This window comes from Uloborus diversus, chromosome 1 (assembly GCF_026930045.1).
Source record: "Uloborus diversus isolate 005 chromosome 1, Udiv.v.3.1, whole genome shotgun sequence".
NCBI classification, from domain to species: Eukaryota; Metazoa; Arthropoda; class Arachnida; order Araneae; family Uloboridae; genus Uloborus; species Uloborus diversus.
Window position 1 is genome coordinate 181,786,779 of NC_072731.1, and position 19,510 is coordinate 181,806,288.

General features: G+C 33.4%; 1 protein-coding gene across 1 annotated transcript in view; it reads right to left on the reverse strand.

Moving 5' to 3' along the window:
- LOC129233803 (glycerol-3-phosphate acyltransferase 3-like) overlaps positions 1-19,510 on the reverse strand; it is a 119,492-nt gene that overhangs the window by 44,016 nt on the left and 55,966 nt on the right. Inside the window, exons 8-9 of the mRNA XM_054867781.1 lie at positions 9,564-9,653; positions 5,009-5,102 (exon numbers count right to left, since the gene is read on the reverse strand). Of these exons, the coding sequence (XP_054723756.1) occupies positions 5,009-5,102; positions 9,564-9,653 (184 nt within the window). The remainder of the gene's footprint in view (positions 1-5,008; positions 5,103-9,563; positions 9,654-19,510) is intronic.

Here is a 19,510-nt window from a genome sequence, read left to right on the forward strand (position 1 = left end):
GGAGGGTGCAAAAAGAGCACAGACAAGTGGATGAGGGTAAGTACCTTAATTGTTTTCTTTTCGTTAAATTAATTGAAAATATATGTAATAGAGATTCACTGAATATTCGGCAGACAAGGCCGAATGAAAATTACAATACAGTACCACAGTAAAAAATTAATTTAAACAGTTGCTTATTAATTTTATCACATTAAAAGTAATTCTCATGTAAAAAAAAAACTCCAAAAGTTTAAAACTTGTTAAGAAACAACCTAATTTAAATTCACCATTGACTTCAAAGTTTAATAATCCTTGAATTTCATTTTTCAAAATGATGATACACATATTTATCAGTTACCAAAGAGATTAACACAGCAGAAAACCTATTGAATAATTTGCATTTTGCAAGGTCCTTCATCTATGATATAGCATGTTTTGACCATGATTATCAGATATCAAATCATCTCTCCCGAAAGAAATTATTGTTCTACTTATGCAGCCATATTCCAAACTTAGGACAAACGTAAACTGAATTATATTTACTATGTGCATTTACTTTTTATTTTGGATGAATTTGGTTTGTGTATAACAACTACAGCAAAATTCCTCTAATGCGGACACTAACGGGACAATATTTTTTGTCCGCAATAGAGAGGTGTCCGCAGGACAGGGGCTTAATAATGTTATTTGCATTAGAATTAAAAATTGTCTGCATAAGAGAGGTTTCACTGTATATGTAATCTACTTGAAATACACCGCTAAAATTATGAAGTTTAAAAAAAAAAATACATACATTTTTTTATTAAAGTAGCCAAATAATTTATGTTTTAAATTTGGAGAAAATTCAAATATTAGTTTGAAAAAAAATTAAACAAGTATTTGGCCAAATATTCAGTTTGAATTTTACTGGAATATTCGATGTTCACTGAATCTCTACTCTGTAATAGAAATTAATCACATTATTTTTAATCACATAATAAGCTTCTATTGTTCTACATAGTCAATCATTATGTTAAAAGCTTAATAATCCTTAAATTTTATTCTTAGATTTTTAAAATGATGATACACGTACAGTGAAACCTGTGAAAAACGATAATATCTAACAAAAATCTGTCTATAACAATATTTTTTTTTGGCCCAAGCAAAATGTCAGCATGAATAATCTAACTGTCTATAACGATAACCTGTCGATTGATAACCTGTCTATTACGATATTTTATTTAGGTCCCAACAGTATCATTGTAGACATTTTACTGTATTTATCAGTTTCCAAAGAGATTAACATAGCAGAGAACCACTTGAATAATTTGCATTCTGCAAGGTTCTTGATCTATGATATAGCATGTTTTGACCATGATTATCAGTTATCAAATCATCTATCAGGAAAGAAATTATTGTTCTGTTTATGCAACCATATTCCAAACTTACAACAAACATAAACCAAATTCTTATACAGTAGAACCTCGATTAACCGAGGTTTTTATACCAAGTTTCTATTAACCGAGATTTCCAACATCCAAGGCAGTAGTGTAGCTTGGATAATCGAGGTTCTACTGTATTTACTATGTGAATTTACTTTTGATTTCGGATGAATTTGGTTTTAATATTGTAACTATACACAATCTAGATAACATTTAATAAAAAATATATTCTTTTTTCTTAAAATAGATAAATATTTTCTATTTTAAATTTGGAAAAAATTTAAACATTAGTTTCGAAAACATTCAAACAAGTAAAGTAAGCATAAACAGTGTTGATATTGTTGACGTTGTTTATACTTTGTATTTTGTATGCGAAATCAATTCAAGATTCTTTATATCATGTAGAGACGTACCGAATAGCATTTCGGCCAAGTACCAATCATGTTTTAAGAACCAACGACACACACATGATGAATTTTAAACTTATTGGAGTACTAGTATAGACCTCCATTACCATATAATAGATTTTAAAACAAAATTCCAGATGAAATTTAACTACACTATTTAAAAAATTTAGTTTGTCAAAAACAAAGCAAAAGTTATTTTAAACATTAACAATAAACAATGAAATAAAAGGTATGATTTATCAAGTTGTAATTAAAACAAATTGTATCAATCTAATACAGTTCTAGTCAAATTTTGTGCAATAATTTCTATTATTAAAATATTTTTATAGCATTCCCGCCCCCCCCCCCAAGTATTTTTTTACCCAAAGTCACAATCTTTTTCTTACTCCTAAAAAATGATTCAATTTTATTTCTTTTCATTGTTATAATTATGGTAAAATTTGAATCTGCAAAAACTAAGGTTTTAAAAATTTGCAATCAAGTTTTCAAGTGATTAGGTTACGATATGATTGAAAGGGTTTTTTGTTATGAGTCAATGAATATTCATCTTAAGGATCCCTTAGAATGTTCCTGACCAAAAGTAAGTTGTCCTACACTAATATGTGATACAGAAAAAGTACATACAATACAGTCAATAACAGTGGCACTTGCACAGGAACGGAAAAAGCCATTTCTCTACTGCTCCGAGGCAGTCGGCAAGTGTAGCGACTAAAAGCAGTTCGGCCGCAAGCGCGAAACAACCAATGGAAGAGGAGCACACCCCAAGTCGAGAGAGAACTGGTTAGCAGGGAAAAATAGGGAAAAATTCTCCCTTTCGGCCGATTTCTCCACTGGCCGTCCCGACTCCACTAGCCGAGCACAGGGGGGCTGGCCCGGATCTAGCTATTTCGGGCCTCCCTGCAACAAAATATGTTGGGCCCCTCCCTAGTGGCCAGCAGTGTCTATTTGTAAAGTGCATAAGTCTTAGTGCTAGTTTTTTTCTATTTTATCTTCAATTTCTAAAGTCAGTAGCCACTTTAAGGAAGCGGGCCCCTCGCACTGCGGGTACACAGATCTGGGCTGCTAATGAGTAAAGTTACATGTTTCTGGTGCAAGGGATTAAGAGATAGGACATTTTAATTTTGCCTTTATGAACTGGGAGAGTCGAGCTGGTTACTCTTTGTCTATACATAAAAAGGCTTCAAAAAGAAAGTTAGTTGAACTTGAGATTAATAAAAAGTATGAAATATTAAAATTAATTGAAAATGGAGAAATCCAGAGGAAATTAGCTGGCATATATTGAATTTCTAAACCTACATTGTCTAATATAGTTAAAAACAAGGAAAAAATAACAAAATTATTTTTTGTTTATTATTAAAAATACTAATAGGTATTTTTAATTATTGTTTCACTTTCAATAATGTTAAACACTGAAAGTGAGTTTAACAGAAAGAGTAAGGGTGAACTCATCAAAAAATGAATACATGATGCAAGAAATGACAAAAAAAAAACATTACCGCCCTTTATAAGTTGACCACCTGTCTAAGTTGACCGCCAAAGTGCTGAACCACAAGTGGTCAACTTACACAGGTTTCACTGTATGTACCGCCGTTGGCTGAAGGTTAAGATGCATATTTAAGCAATTTAATACATTGTATGCTTTCATGGAAACTTCTTATAAAAGACACGCTATTTTTGAAAAAAAAAAAAAAACGTGCATCAACAAATACTTTTGCAGGATGCTCTTTAACTGAGAGGTACAAAATGGTCTTCAAAAGTTAAAGCTAGAACTCTTGATTGAGCTCCTATTAAGAGCTTCTTGTTAATTCGGAATTATTGGACCCATTTAAAAAAAAATATTTAAAAAAGTGACGAAAATCCACATGATGATGCAAAAACATATGATTGGCTCAATATTCTGTATCAAATAATAGATTCATTCAGCTTCTAATGAAATTAATGCAAGATTTAATGATAAATCTAAGTTCAATATTATATGTGCAGGTTATTGAACAAGATAAATAAAATACTTCAAATACATGTAAAAGTTGTTGAACAAAGCAAAAAAAAAACTCTAATTTGAATTCCGAAACTTTGAATTCAAATTATGTTTTTCGCAATCACGAGTTGAGACAAGACTCTACTGGTTAGAGTTATTGTTTCTAGAAATGGCTCCCCCGCCCAAGCATGTCCCTCCTCCTGGGTGCTTACGTGTTAGTTATGTGCATGTGTGTAGGCTTACGTGTGTGCACGTAGGCGTGTGTATGTGTGTAAAGGCGTGCGCTCGTAGGCGACTGTGTATGCGCATGCGTGTGTAGGACATGGACGCCACCGCCCAGCAAAAGTGGATTCCGGGGGACAGTGCTCAGGATCAGCCGCGCCGACGCCGGTAGACGGTGGTGCTGCAGGCCTGGTCCAAGCTGAAAGAGGAACCGGAACATCAAGGACTGTCAAGTGAGAACAATAAGCAATCGTGATTGCTCAAAAATTGTTTTGTGAAGAGGCAGTGTACTTCAATGATAAAAAATGAAGACTAGAGCACAAATTTTAAACTTGCGTGGGGTTTTTTAAAGCGAAAATTTTTTAAGATGCATTTCCGAACATAACTTTGTAGATTCAATTATTTTTCACCGATTCCAATCAACTCAGCTAACTTTGAAAGATCATTTTCGTGTCTCAGAAGGTTAGAGAATTTTTTTTTTGGTGCATGATGGAACAAGCAAAACTTTCATCTTCAGCCATACTGCCAAGAGCATGCCACTGGATATTGACGGAATATAGTACCAAGATTTCCTTTTCTTCTGGATGCTAAAAATCGTACATAAAAATTTACTTTAGAAACGGCAGTATCAAGATCTTTTCTGTTACAGTTTGCTATAAAATAAATTAAAAGTGTGGAAATTAAAATTTAAATTTCTTTAATGACCTTACTTTAAAAAAATGTACTCGTATTTTATTCCCTATTGAGAAAATTCATGTTTCAAAAACTCGACCCCCCAAATGAAACGTTGAAATGCCGCCCCTGGATATGAGGATAAAATATGGTTTTGTGACTTTACCCAATATGCATTTTTTCAACAGAAATTTTGCTGCTTATACAAAAATGAATATAAAAAACATATATAAGATTTTGATATGCAAAAAATAAATGTAGATCTGACGATCACGAAATATGCTACTATAAAAATACACAACAAATAAAGAAATGACAGCTTGACTCACTAGTGCATAACTGTTATCATTGGCTAGTATTACTACATCTATAGGAGAGGTATGATTAGCGACACAAATCCCTCCATTTACAGCTCTGTTTTCTCTGAAATAAAAAAAAGAAAAAATAGATAAATATGCCAGCAAAACATTATTCAACTTTAAATCCTGAATTTAACTTGAATCTGGAAAAAAAAATTTCCTAAAGAAGACCGAAAAAGAAGAAAAAAAAAGAAATGTTGAAGTACAAGGGTTGGAGTCAACATTCCTAAAATCCAAGAGTCTGAGTGGAGAGTTGGGCATTATTTTCAAACTGACTTCCCAACTCTAGTAAAAGCATTTGCACCTTGAATTCATTTTATTTTGATTCAGTCATATTTATCTCTCATTTGCGTCAAGCTTAAGTGGCGTAGCTACAGTGCTTGCCGCCCCGGGCGGTTCCTTAATTTGCCACCCTTTTGTTGTGAAATAGCTAATATATTAAATTGTCAAGAGTGCGTGAATTAAAGCTAGAAATTTAATTTAAAAAAAATGACGTAATTAATTTCTACATACTTACAAAAGAAAAAAAGGGGGTGGGGGAGGGCCACATTTGCAGAAAATTGCTAAATTTTCGTAAAAAATCGAAATTTTAGGTAATTTTTAGTAAAGAAAAAGGAAAGGGTGGTTTGGATTTGCTCCCAATTTTTTTACAAAACTGAAGTCACTTTTAGTGTTTCTTTGTTAACGTTAGGGGATCGGTGGGAATGTTCCGAAATCAAAGTTTTAAAAGTAGTCTTTGGTTATTTTGTGGCGAGGTTAAGAAAAGCGGGAATGGTCGGATACTCAATTCGGAAATTTTCTGCTCTGAAATATGCAATTTTAGGCTATCTTTAGTAACACTTGCATGTCATTTGAGACAGGGGGTGCTCATCCCCCCCAAGTTCATGGCCCCAGTCTCCCCCCCCTCAAAAAAAGTTCCTCTGCCCATTCCATTTTTCGTTTTTCATTTTTCAGCTTGTTTTTTAATTTTTTTTATTATTTTATTAGAAAAGTTCTGTGCTAAGTCAATGACACACACACACTTACAAAATAAATGAATGAAATAAACTATGGACAGAATAAAATAAATAATTTAAATAAAAAATAAATCAATAAATAAATTTAAAAATCCCCCCCCCCAAAAAAAAAAAAATGATGGCGCAACTTGCGTCATTATCTCCCCTGTGGGCAACCCTGAGGGGAGAGAGAAGCAATGAGGTTTCTTAATGAAATATTTTTTAAGTTTCAATCAATTTTAAAGGTATCTTTTGGTGATTTACTGGATTGGGGAAGGTTCAACTTCTTTCTTTGAAAATCGTTCAGCACCTAAGTCTCAAAATGCAATTCTAGGCTAACTTTGATTGAGGCAAGATATGACGTATTCGAACATGTAAAATTGAATAAGATTGGAGAAAAATGCGGAACAGCAAAAGACTCATTGCAAAGATTATTTAAGTTTTTATGAATGTAAAAGGATTCCAGAAAATCTAATTCACGTCTCCATATGTTCTGATCAGACCCTTCTTAATAATGAACTCAATTTTTTGAAAGGCATGGCTCTGGACAGGGGTTATCCTCTTCAGGTCATCGACAGGGGTTTTTGCAAACTTTCAACCCGGAATAAAACCTCCAACATACGTAGTTTTTTTTTCGACAAATTTTGTGGTTTTACCGTTTTATCCACACATTTCTTTTCGTATTTCTAGAATTCTCAGTAAATTTGACTTTCGCGTAATTTACAGACCCATAAATAAACTTTCTTTTTCCAAACTGAAGGACCCAATCCAACCACTTGATCAGTGGGGCATATAATACATTCCTTGTCAATGTAATATTGGTTACGTGGGACAGACAAGGCGATCACTTAAATTTTGTTTGAAAGAACATGAAAACCACGTTAAAAAACAGGAACTGAACAAATCTTCAATTGCTAAACATTTTTGGGACCAGGGCACAATTTTGTCTTTTCGGAGGCCAAGATCATTTGCAGACCTACAACAGTAGGTGAATTAGATTTTCTGGAATCCTTTTACATTCATAAAAAAATCCTTGCAATGAGTCTTTTGCTGTTTCGCATTTTTCTCCAATCTTATTCAATTTTACATGTTCGAATACGTCATATCTTGCCTCAGCACTCGCTGATATCTGATTGGTCAATGTTTTTCCGGTTTCGCATTTAAACTCTCCCATGACCTTGATTCATCCATTTGTTCATTTCGCACTGAGGAAGGAGGCTATTGCCTCTAAAACATGTCTGCATTTTTAAAAACTTTTTATCTTTTTTGTGCTTTTAAACATTGTTCCATTTTTATCTAACAGATGAAAATGCCGGGCAATGAAATCCAAAACATTTCCAATCACTTTTATTGGTATATAAGCATTCTCTCTCAATGGCAGCTCTCAACTCATCGGCTGTAGCAAGTTTTGTGCTTAATATGCCCCCCCCCCCAAAAGAAAATTATCAGGGCTAAATCCAGAGACCATTGATGAGTGCATGAGAATTGATCCTCCAATGCAAATTTTGCATGGTACCACTCACAAAATTCAATTTTCTGGACAGCATCACCTTCATTTGGAGTGAGTACAAATCTAAGAATAAAACTTTTCCATTAGGCATAGTTTGAAATGTTATTGATGTCAATAGTTGCTTGCTGAACAGATTAAAGGAGCATTTCACTTTTCTCTCTTGTGTGATGCTGTGGACAATTGTACCCATCAGAAATGGTTCTCATCAAAATTCTTAAGTTCCTTCTTCCTTAAACGTATTTAGCAAACAATTGTGAAATTCAGTGGTACATCTCAATGAAACACCTTTCTTAACTACTTTTGTTTATCTCACATGTTCTCAGTTTTCCTGTAGCACTGAAGAGCGAATATTCTTTACTAAAAGTTAAGTATGACTTCAGCCATTATTTTAAGTCATCCCATTTGAAAAACCGACAAAAATTGCTGCTGTTAGAAATATAAAAAAATGGTACAATTTTTTCTCGGATACCCTGCATAATGATTCAATAATGGGCACCTCTAAAAACATTTTCAGACTAGGAAGCAGCTAGGTAACTTGGCTTCTTTTCCAAATTCAGAGAAAAAAAATAAATAAAAATAAACAAATGTATCTATACAAATAAAACAATGAATATATATGTATGTTTCCAATACAAATTCAGTTTACGACACGTTTCGACCCAATTTGGCAGGGAGGTACTTTGGCACCCAAGAAGGATCGTAGGGTGAGGGGGGTTTCAAAAGCCAAAAAAGTACTGAGCTGCATGAACTTTAATTTTAGGAACTGAAAATTGCATTAAATGGCTCCTTCTACCACAAATAATTATTCACTTGATTGAGTCTCATTTAAAAGCCCGCAAAAAATACTAACAAAGTAGATTTACTTCCTGTGGATTTCAAAACTACCAATGCTGTAAAATCACCAGGAGAAAAGTTGTAAGTATTTTTTTTTTTTTTTTATAGTAAAGGAACATCAATATTAAAGCAGAGAATTTATCATCTGCTGCGAGATCAGTTTTAATTAGGACGAATAAAATCATTGAGGATAAAGATCTGTTGCCATTTTTTCTTGACTGTGAACAAATAAAATTCTTGTTTTGTTTAGAGGCTTTTCCTGTAACTGAGAGATTTAAAGTTAAAAAGAATAAGTAAAGTAAAAGGGAAAGAAGTTAAAAAAACGTATACATTAAAGATTCAATTAGTAATCCATGCCATAAAAAACTAACTTTCTACAGATGAAATAGAAGACGATGGCAGGGAAAATAGAGATGTATACTATTTTGATTTTTAACGTTAAGAATTTTGAGGTTTCCTAGACGAAAAAATAAAAAACAATCAAATGTAAATCAAATGTAATGTAATGTTTAAAAATTCTCCCCCCCCCCCCATTTTCTTCAATGCTATTTTTTTTATTTTAGACCAGCTGCGTTGCTCGGTTCACCTCGAAAATAAAAGTTAGGTCAAATAATAAGGCTTAAATAAAAGGGGGGGGGGAGAGAGAGAGGGACCTGCAAAATTTCCCACCAAGTGTAGAAAAGAGCAATATTATAACTGAAAATAAAGTTACTCTTTGAATTTTTTCCTGAATTCCAAAAATTTAGTCGTCGTTGATAGGAGCAAACATTCCGTTTGACGGATTTTTTGCCGTCCCCCTCCTCCTCCTCATATTAATTCATGAGCATCAAAGAACTTTTGAGGTAAATTTAACAAAGATCCAACGTAAACTGCAAATTTGCATATAAGGAAATCCCCTCTCTCTGCGCTATGCGAACTCTCCTGAGTATGAAAGGACCTCTGTGCCAAACTTGGCAATGATTTTACGTAACTGCAGATTTGTACATGGAACCCACCAGGGGCGGATACAAACTACCATTTTAGGGGGGGGTCATGCTAAAGAATGACACCCCCCCCCATGAACGAGCCTAAGGTTTGGGGGACGCAGCTAGAAAAAAAATCTGATAAGAATCCAGATTATGTCCAAAGCAATCATTCCCCCCCCCCCCCAAAAAAAACAAGAGATTTAAAAATTTTTTGAACTTACTTATTGTGATAAGTAACAATTGCAGAACATGCACAAGCAAAAACTCTAAAACATGATATACTAACATGCCAGTAGAGCCATCTTTTAAATCTGTAAGAGATAAATCTGTGTTAATGTTTAAATACAGTTCAATTTTTGATAGGCTACTTTATATTTTACAAACATTTTTATGATCAAGTTGGATGACAATAACTGAAGAAATTAAGTAACATAAATACTGGCTAGATTTAATCCTAAAAAACACCTGTTACAGTATTTAATCTAGTTGACAGTTTCAGCATTGACATGTTTCTTTTTTGTTTACTTCAAATATGGCATTCCACAAGTTATTATTTTTAACAACACATGAAATATTTAACCGATAAAAAAAATCTTCATAATTGCAAGCTCATCTCAGTAAAGCTTTTGAAGGTATGCATTGAACTACAAAGCTACAATAAAATTGGAGTGACGACTCCAAATGCTTTGGCAAAATGGTTTACACCATTGAGAAAAAGGTACTATGGGCGTCCATGGGGGGGGGGGGGGGGGGGGGGCAAGTGGGGGCTCATACCCTCCCCTAGATATTATAATTTTCTAGCTTTTTAAGCTTTTTCTTTGCAAAAATGTAAAAACATTTCTTCTCCCGTCATTAATAAATAAGTTATTAACGAGCTGGTGTGTGCATCACATGACTTCTTTTTACTCCAATTTAATGTCATTTCCCCATTACTGGCAATTTTAATGTGATTCAATAGTTTACTCTCTAAATATCACCAACAGTGGCAAAAGAAACCAAATTTTAAAAAAAAAATCACCAAATTTGTCGCCAAGTTGGCGACCAAAAAACTGGAGATATATATCGCCCAGTGTCCACCAAATTATAGCACCACTTGAGTTTACATCGAAATTAACAATGATTTCCCCCCAAAAAGGGGCAAAAGACCCCCTTAAAAACACCCGAATGCAACCAAAAGAGGAGGTGCACAACTAGACCCCACTAGGAGTCTACATACCAGATTTCAACTTTCTAGGACCTACCGTTCTTGAGTTATGCGACATACATACGTCACGAGAAAATTTGCTGTAATTAATTCGGGAATCGTCATTATGGATATTTCGCATTTCTATACGTTCTTAGGCACTTATCCACGTGTGGTCGAGTCGCAAAAAAAAAAAAAAAAAAACTCAATATTCATTGGTGGGTGACTAAAATGGAAATTAAGGTCGATTTTTGAGTAAAAATGTTTTTGCGAATACAAACTTTTTTGTAAAAGGAAGTAAAAATGTCAAATTTTGATAACTAATCTGTACTGAAATCGGTTTCCATGGGGAATATATCCTGCAAAACCATGGGGAAAAGTCTGATCCTCACCCTTAAAATTTTACATATGGGCGCTTATGAGAAGTACCATTAACTGCACTTTGCAGTTGCCAAAAATCCTAAAAAGGTAGTATGGTTTTGATGAGGCTAATCTAAAGATCCACTCATCTCGTATTGTCGAAATTGGAAAAGTTTCTTACAGGGACCTTCATTTGAAAGCAGAGAGAAAAATGAGAAAAGCTGTACTATTTTAGTTATTTCAGTTATGAAAAGATAGGGGCTGTGGTGGCCTGATTGGTAGGGTGTCAGACTTGTGACCGGAGAGTCCCCTGTAAAAGTCTAACAACCTAAATAACTGCAAAGATTTACATCTTACAACAGTAAGATGTGAAACGGAACAATTATAATGCGACAACGTTTGAATACATTGGTTTCTCAGAAGGACTGAATTTTTTATGTATATATATATACAGTATTATTTCCGTACAGCGAATCCTCATGGGACTCGAAGCTTTGTTTGGTACTGGGAGGTGTCTGCTATTAGGGAGGATTATTTTAAGAATTTTGTCTTTTAAGTTTATAACTATTAGCAAGAACTACAATAGTAATAAAAAGAGTACCATTATTATTGTGGTCTCTCAGACTTATCATAATTACACATTATCTACTACTATATCATTTTCAAAGTGCAACCAATCATTCTGTGATGTGTAAAATAAAGATAATGCACATTAGATAGGAACTATTTTAAACTGAAAAATTCATTCAACATTTTTTGTCATCTTTATTATTACCAAAATTCTATTTCACAACATAAAAATATTGAAATTGCTGCATGCATTTCTGTCTCCAATCCTCAAAAATTATTTTACTGCCCGTGTTTCGAAAAACTGCTAATTTTTGAGGCATAATTTCTATTCACGGATATTCCATAATCATCAACGTCTGAAAGAATAAATTGTTCAATTGTGCTTCTAGGAATAAAACTCATAATATTTAACTTTAATACACATTTCCTAATTTTAAATGGCCTTTTAAACTTTTGACACTTATTCAACATGAAATATTTTGGGCAGCCAATGCATTATGAGCTCCCCCCCCCCCTCATCTTCAAGATCATAAATTAATCCTTTTACAGTCACTTCTTTCAGAGGCCATTTAAAGTGTACTATCTCACTGAACTGAAACAAACCTGTTTCACAAATGCTACACAGGCATGAACAATTTTGCTCAATATACTTTATACTGTGTTCTACTGAAGAAATAATAAGAAATATAGCAAACCAGTGACATGCCGTCTGCCCAAGCAAACCAAGCAGAGCTTGGGCACTTCAAAAAAAAAAAAAGTATTTCTCATTTGTATGCTCATAATGGACAGGAAGTATGAATTATAAGTTTTTTGGAATCTTGACTTTCACTGAAAATAAGTCAAAGAAAACATTTATTAGTCACTCAAATAACAATTTCCCGGGAAAACGTATCCCCAGGTAAGTTAAGTAAAATCCACACTGCAGCCCATGCACAGCAAGAAATGAAGGGGTGTTGCCATGACATCATGACGCCATCGCTACCATGCAACAATAAAAGACTGCTGTTGGCATATTAGAAATGACGTTCCAATAGTGATCTCTGAAGTGAACTGAAGAGGAACCTTGCTAAATGCAAACCAAAACAGTAAACTGAAACACGAACTTTCAAATCCAAACCAAAACTTATTCATTTTTGTTCCGCGTTCGCATCCATATTGTAAAACAGTCAGTCTCTCTCGAACAACCGTAGTATGTAGGTGTGTGATGTAACGTTAGCTAATAAATGTATTTAATTTCTTTATTAGTTAAATTATTGAGCAGTGACTACATAAAGCATGTAACAATGACAACATTACACAATTAAAATAAATATAAAATAATTATAGAGAGAAGGCTCAATGTGAACAACAGATGAACAAATGAAGGTAAGCTCTTTGATTATCTATTATCAATTTTGTTTTATTTATATTGATTTCACATAAATGGATAATTATTATTAGAATGGCTTACCGATTTATAAAAGGCACTTATTCAGACTTGAAACCAAGCGAGCAGTTTCCCGTCTGGGGAAGCGGGTTGCCAAACTGGCCTTTTTGAGCAAACTCCGAGAAATTTGGCATTTTTTGAAATCAGCAGGCTTGTTAAAAATTGTCTGTCTTCTCAACTTTTTTTTTTTTGCTTTTTTTGGATTTTGAATAATTTTAAACAATCTTTTGACAAAAGATGAAGTTTTTTGAACTGAGATTTAATTTAAATTCTTCATAACTTAAAAAAAAAAAATTTGGTCTTTTTTAACCGTGCTTCAGCTTGCTTTTGTCATTTTGATGACGAATGTTTTTGTCTTTACGATGGTAATATGCGATGACTTTTGGTTGATGGAGTATTTATTATTCCAAGACAGTCTATAGCTGTTTTCTATCACAGAATGCTGATCCTTGATCTTAATATGCAAATACTAAATACTTTAGAAGGGTTTCCCACCCTCATAAATGGTGGTGCAGAAGCACTTTCCGAATGAGAATAAAGGCTCTTAAAGCATCAGGCCAATAAAAATTTCAATGTCAGAGTCAGCGCCACATAGACTCCTTTCCCTTCTGCTGATTACTTATGCTTTAAACTATGAGTATTATTAGTAGAAATACATCTGTGCTTTTAAAAACAACTCACCCAACATGTTTTTTGATTCTGTAATGGAATATTTTGTTGCTAATGAACAATAAATGGAATTCATTTATAAATGAACTGTTAACTTAAATGCAGTATTTGCTTTTAAAAGCTCTAAACTTGATGGTAGTACAGTGAAACTTCTCTGGAGCGATCACTCTCCGTTCCTGAAAAAAGTGGTCGTTAATGAAGGTTGGTCGCTCTTAGAGGTCATTTTCGGACATGCAAATATAGCACCATAGTTGTTATTTACCTTCTTGCAATATATTAACCAAGAACATTTTCATTAAAATTGTAATTAAATAAAAAAACTTTTTTTTAATTTTAAATGTAAAATATACTTTTTACTTGATTTTTCTATTAAAAACTAATGGCTTTAAAATTCGCCTGCTTCAGATTCTTTGTTTTTCCTAAAACAACATTAGTTTCTAGTTTAGTTTTCCGCTGCAAAAATAAATTAATGATGTGTCCTTATTATTAGGTCAAGATAAGATCTATTTTTGTTAGAGTTTGTTTTGCTGACAGCTTTTTTTTTACTGCAAATTTCCTTTCTAATTTTCTTTTCTTATGTAAGTTCACGACTACCGCACGTTTCTCGAGCGTGAGATTGCTTGGTTTTTTGAAATTCTGACTGTGATGTATGGTATGGAGATGAAAAGCAGAATGCAAATTCACTGAAACCAACTCTTGAGTTTTCAAAGGCACTAAAAATAAATTTTGTCCCCTCTGATGAAGTAGAAATGCTTTTTTCCAACCTCCCTCTCCCGTAAGCAACCAAAAAATTCCAAGAAACAACCTTTTAACGAAGTTCTATTCTTATCAACCCTCTTCAATGAAAGGTGCACACTTGACTTGCCTTGAGATTTCCATGTGCCACCTTAGCTTCCCTAGGGTTCGAAAAACAACGTCCCCCTTTTTATGACTTTAACGAGGTTCCAAGCAGAGAGAGCAAGAAAGGAACACATTTGGACCCACTGGAGAATAGATTTTAATCCCTTATTCTGGTTTTTTTCCACCTTTGTTAAAATGAGAAAACTGTTCTGTGTCCATATGAACTTTATTTTCTATTGCTTTTCTTCTGTTGTCTCTCTCTTTTTGAGTTTTCTCTAACAAAAATTCCAGTATTTTTAAATGCTGAGGTTTACGATTTGCCGGTCGTTGTGAGAAGTTTCAATGGTCTTTCCCAGAGGTATTTTAACATTAGTCATATACGGGGGAAATTCGGTGCCTCAGAAAAGTGGTCGTTAATGGAGGTGGGTCGCTATATAGAAGTGGTCGGTCATAGAAGTTTCACTGCACTTTAAAATGCTGCATATTTTTGAGACTAGTTTTAGTCATAATTTGTTTTCATAACGTGTTGCTAATATGCATTTCTAATGAATTTGTGTAATCAAAGCTTTTTGTATTACCAGGGTTCATACCCTTTGGGCAGAAAAAAATTCAAGCACTTTTCAAGTACTTTTCAAGGTAAAAAATTTTGTTTTCAAGGCAATATCATAAATTTGTACTAAAAATATTGTATGCAGATTTCATTTACTACAAACACATAGAAATAAGGCGATAATACAAAAAAGTATAGGAAAACAAAATTGATTTTTCTACAACGAGAGACGCTTTGATGAAAGATCTACTGCGTTGAAAGTTTTTCTGAAAATGTTTGAAAAGTTTGGTCATAAAGAGAAGCAGATACCAAGAGGTTTGATTTTGAGGTTTTTCAAAGGTTGCAGCAGTCAGAGGGTTGTATATTTTCTAGAATCAGCAAATTAATACTTAAAAAAAAACCTCTCATAAGTGCTTTTAACTTTTATGGGAAGAAACTAAAATACCCAAGTTCAATGGCAATGCCAGAGAGGGGTTTTTGAAGTCACTCCCCCCCCCCTCCGGTTTCAACATTTATTTCCAATATCTATACAGTGGTTTATAACAATATAAGGGCGGTTAGGACAAAAACACTACCCAGAAAGTTATTTCAGTTTGCATTATTAAGTTCTAAAAATATTAGGTTTGCAAATCATTTATAAGTATGCAAATCAATTATTCGTATGTATTTATTAGCTGTTCAGCCAATAAGGCATTTCAACTGTCCGCGAGTAAATTTAAAAATTAGGAAGTAAGAAAAGTTTATGAAAGTCCACAGTCCAGTCTCTACACCTCAAAATATACAAAAGCAGCTTAAGCAGTGATAAATACTCTGAATGCAAACTTGATCCTATTCAGCTTTCATTGATTAACTTGCAATAAACAATAAATGTGCAAGTTCAGATTTATAGAGCCATATTTCGAAATTGAAAAGGTTCACAAGAAGTCGACATATATTATGACAAAAGTAGTTTTATTTTGGGAAAAAATGGGTTATTGGTGAAATTAGAATTTAAATTTAGAAAGGCAATAATATTCAGGTGTAATTGTGATTTGTGAGTTCATAAAAAATTACCTGAAAGTTTCAAAGAGCAAAATGGGGCGAGGGGGGGGGGGGAATAATTTTTAAAACTAAGACCCCTATTACTTGAATATACATATGTACAACAATAACTTTTGCTATGCATACAATTCATAAAATAGTTTATTAAGTCAAAATATTCTGCATAGAAATACAATGTCCAGTGCCTGTTGATAACCAGCAACAGGTACTGGGCCTAGCTAGGCTGGTACTGGTCAATTTATTTGACCCAAATGAAGATGAATGACCCTCCTTAAGCTATCTACCCCTTTGCTGATTAAAGCCTCTTTCAATAAGCTCCAAGTACCCACAACCTTAATAAAGTAGTAATTTTGAACATTTGAGGAAAAAGGGGAGGAATTGGAGATATAGGGAGGTAAAAGCATAAAAACGAAAACTACTGGATTTGAAGTGAATAATCATAACACAACCACCCCAGTTATACACCTTATTTATTTTAGCAGACATAAAAAAATGATGTACTTATAAATAAAATTGTATAAATCAACTTTATATTTAAAATACAAACTTTAAGTTAATTTGTTAGGTGCTCAACTGCTGAAAATTAAATTTTTTTTTTTAAAAAATCTGTTATGACCAAAAATTAGGTAAAGATAATCATTCAAAATTGTAAAAATAAATAAGCAAATAATTAAACAAGACCAAGGTAATAAATTCTTTAACTCTTTAGTTATTAAAATAAAATAAGCTAATCTGATGTAGCAGTGTCAAAATAACTACTAATTGCCAAAAATATAAAATATTTACAAAATGCAAAAGGATTGAAATCTCAAACAAGGGAAGCAAATTTTCGCGAATTAAGTTTAATGTTGTCATGTTTCCCATAAAATAAACTTATATTTTACCGAAATTAAACATAAAATATGCTAATCTATGGTAGCAAATATGAAAATAACATCCGATTAGTGAATATATTTAAATATTTGCAAGATGCAAAAAGATTGAAATTTCAAACACGAGAAGCAATTTTTCGCAAAGTCTGAGTTTGTTCGACGTGGCATGTTTCCCATGAAATAAATTTATTTGTTTTTTATTAAAATTAAACAAAAAATGTACTAATCTAAGGTAGCATATGCGAAACTAACATTTGATTAGCCAAAATATTTAAATATTTGCAGGATGCAAAAAGATTGAAATTTCAAACACAAAAGCAATTTTCCGCGAAACCCGAGTAAGTTCAATGTTGTCATGGTTTCCAAATTAATTTCTTTGTTAATTAATGAAATTAAACAAAAAATAAACTAATATAAGGTACCATATGTCAAAATATCTTTCGGTTGTAAAAAACATCAAAATACTTACAAGATGCAAAAGGATTGAAATCCCAAACACGGAAGCAATTTTTCGCGATGTTGCATACTGAACACATGTTCAGAAAATTGCAGTGGTGAAATACTTTTTTAAAACTTCTAAGCACAATTCGTTGATTTTTGAGAGAATTTAAGCACTAAGAAACTTTTTCAAGGTTTTAAAACTTTTTCAAGGTTTTCAAGCACTTGAAAATGAACTTTTTTTTTTCAAGCACTTTTCAAGGTTTTTCAAGGGCGTACGAACCCTGATTACATATTTGTTGTTGCTGCATAAAAATGTTCTATTCAACATGACAGTTACTAGAATTAACATGCCTTACTCAGAACACACAGATATATTACAAACAAATATTATAAAACATAAGTAATAATATGAAGACAGTTGGAAATTACAGCTGCTTGGGCCACTGCATGCACCTATAGTAAACCGAAAGTAAGGTAAACATACCATTAGTGGCTGTGCATCAAAGTGCTTCAGTAGTGGACACCCCTGTGGCAGAAAGCTGGCGACACGGCGACATTGTCGCAGAATGAGAGAGAGTTTGTGCAGAAAGATTTTGCACTAAGGAGGGAAAAAAGGGATGGGGGGGAAAAAGGTCAGCAATAAAATCATTCTGCAGAACAATACCAAAGGATAGCTGTTTCACGGTAAAAAATATAACTCGACTATGAATTGAGGAAAAGGCCTGATTTTCTGTGGAAAATAAAATAATCGCCACAGTTTACAAAAAAAAAAAAAAAAACTTTGGCGAGCGCCAAATTGAGCGATCAACGTTGACTGTTGTAGTCTGCATTATCGGAAATCAGGAGGTATAGCATGGATAGAAACCAGTTCTAACCAGAACTTCTCGCCACTGGAGCGATTTTAAAGCAACCATGTGTTTATCAAAGAAGAGTGGTTGGCAACGCACATGTTTGTGTTTGTTTGTGTGAAAGACTTGTGCCAACTTGCTTTTTTCACCTCTGTTGAAAAATTAATTTAAGCATTAAGCCTTTAAAAAATTGTTTATTTGCGGTGGGTGGGTGGGTGTTGCAGCAACAGAAAACAGATGGAATACTTGATAAATTGCATGGTATTTTGGGCTGACCAATCGTTATTCAGATAGGGGTAATTACATGAATGAAAAACTTCTTTCTCTCTTTGGAAGAGTTATAGATTTTTTTTTCTAAATGCATATTCTAATTAAATTCTTTTTTCTTTGTATGGAATTAGAACTTTTGTTTGCTCCAGTACTTGATTTAAATTCTTTTTTTCACATGAGGGAGAGGGCAGGGATGCCCAGCTGGGGGGGGGGGGGGAAATCATATGGTGCAGACTGAGACATTAAAATTTGTAAGGAGGGTGGGGGAGTTGTTTTGAGGGGTATTTTTTTCATTGAGGGGGGTCTCTGCGATATTGAAGGGGGTGCGCCTTGCCCTTAGGGGGGGGGGCAATCCCGGGATGGCATTTCTTTTTTGCTTTAAATTTTAATAAAATCCTATTTTCTTCTTGGGGGGGGGGGTTGAATTTTCAATTTGTGCTGACTAAAATGTGTTTTTAATTAAATTTATTTTCCTTTTGGGGGGAGAGGGATACTTTGTTTATAATCTTGTGTATTGCATACATTATTTCTTTTTTTTTATGGGAGGGTGCCCTTTATTTATTCATTTTTTTCTCCAATTCAAATGCAGTTTTTTTTTTTTTTTTTTTGCCAAACTGTAAAGCATATTTTAATTACATTTATTTCCCTTTTAAGGGGAGGGGGATACTTTGTTTTAATTGTGTAAAATGTATATTTTAATTATTTTTTTATGGGAGGAGGAGGGGTGATCCTTAGTCATTTTTTCCAATCACATGCATGTTTTAGTTTTTTTTTTTTTGTGGGAGGGGGGGGGGGGGAGAGGGAGCCCACCAAACTGTTATGAATAATTTAATTAAAAAATTTTTTTCTTCGGATCTTATTTCTTTGAGCATTGAATAGATGTTGCATCTGTATTTTTCTGGTATTAAGAACTACAGATAAGTAAGTGCAAAGGGATTAAGACTGAAAACTTATAAATGAGAGTGGCATCTCTGTTTAAGCAATCACCCCCTGCTATAACATAATAATTTACACTAGCATTACATAAATTAGCATAATAATTTACATTGCTTTTGGTTAGATTTGGTTTTTTCTCCACTTACCAATTGCTGTTACCAT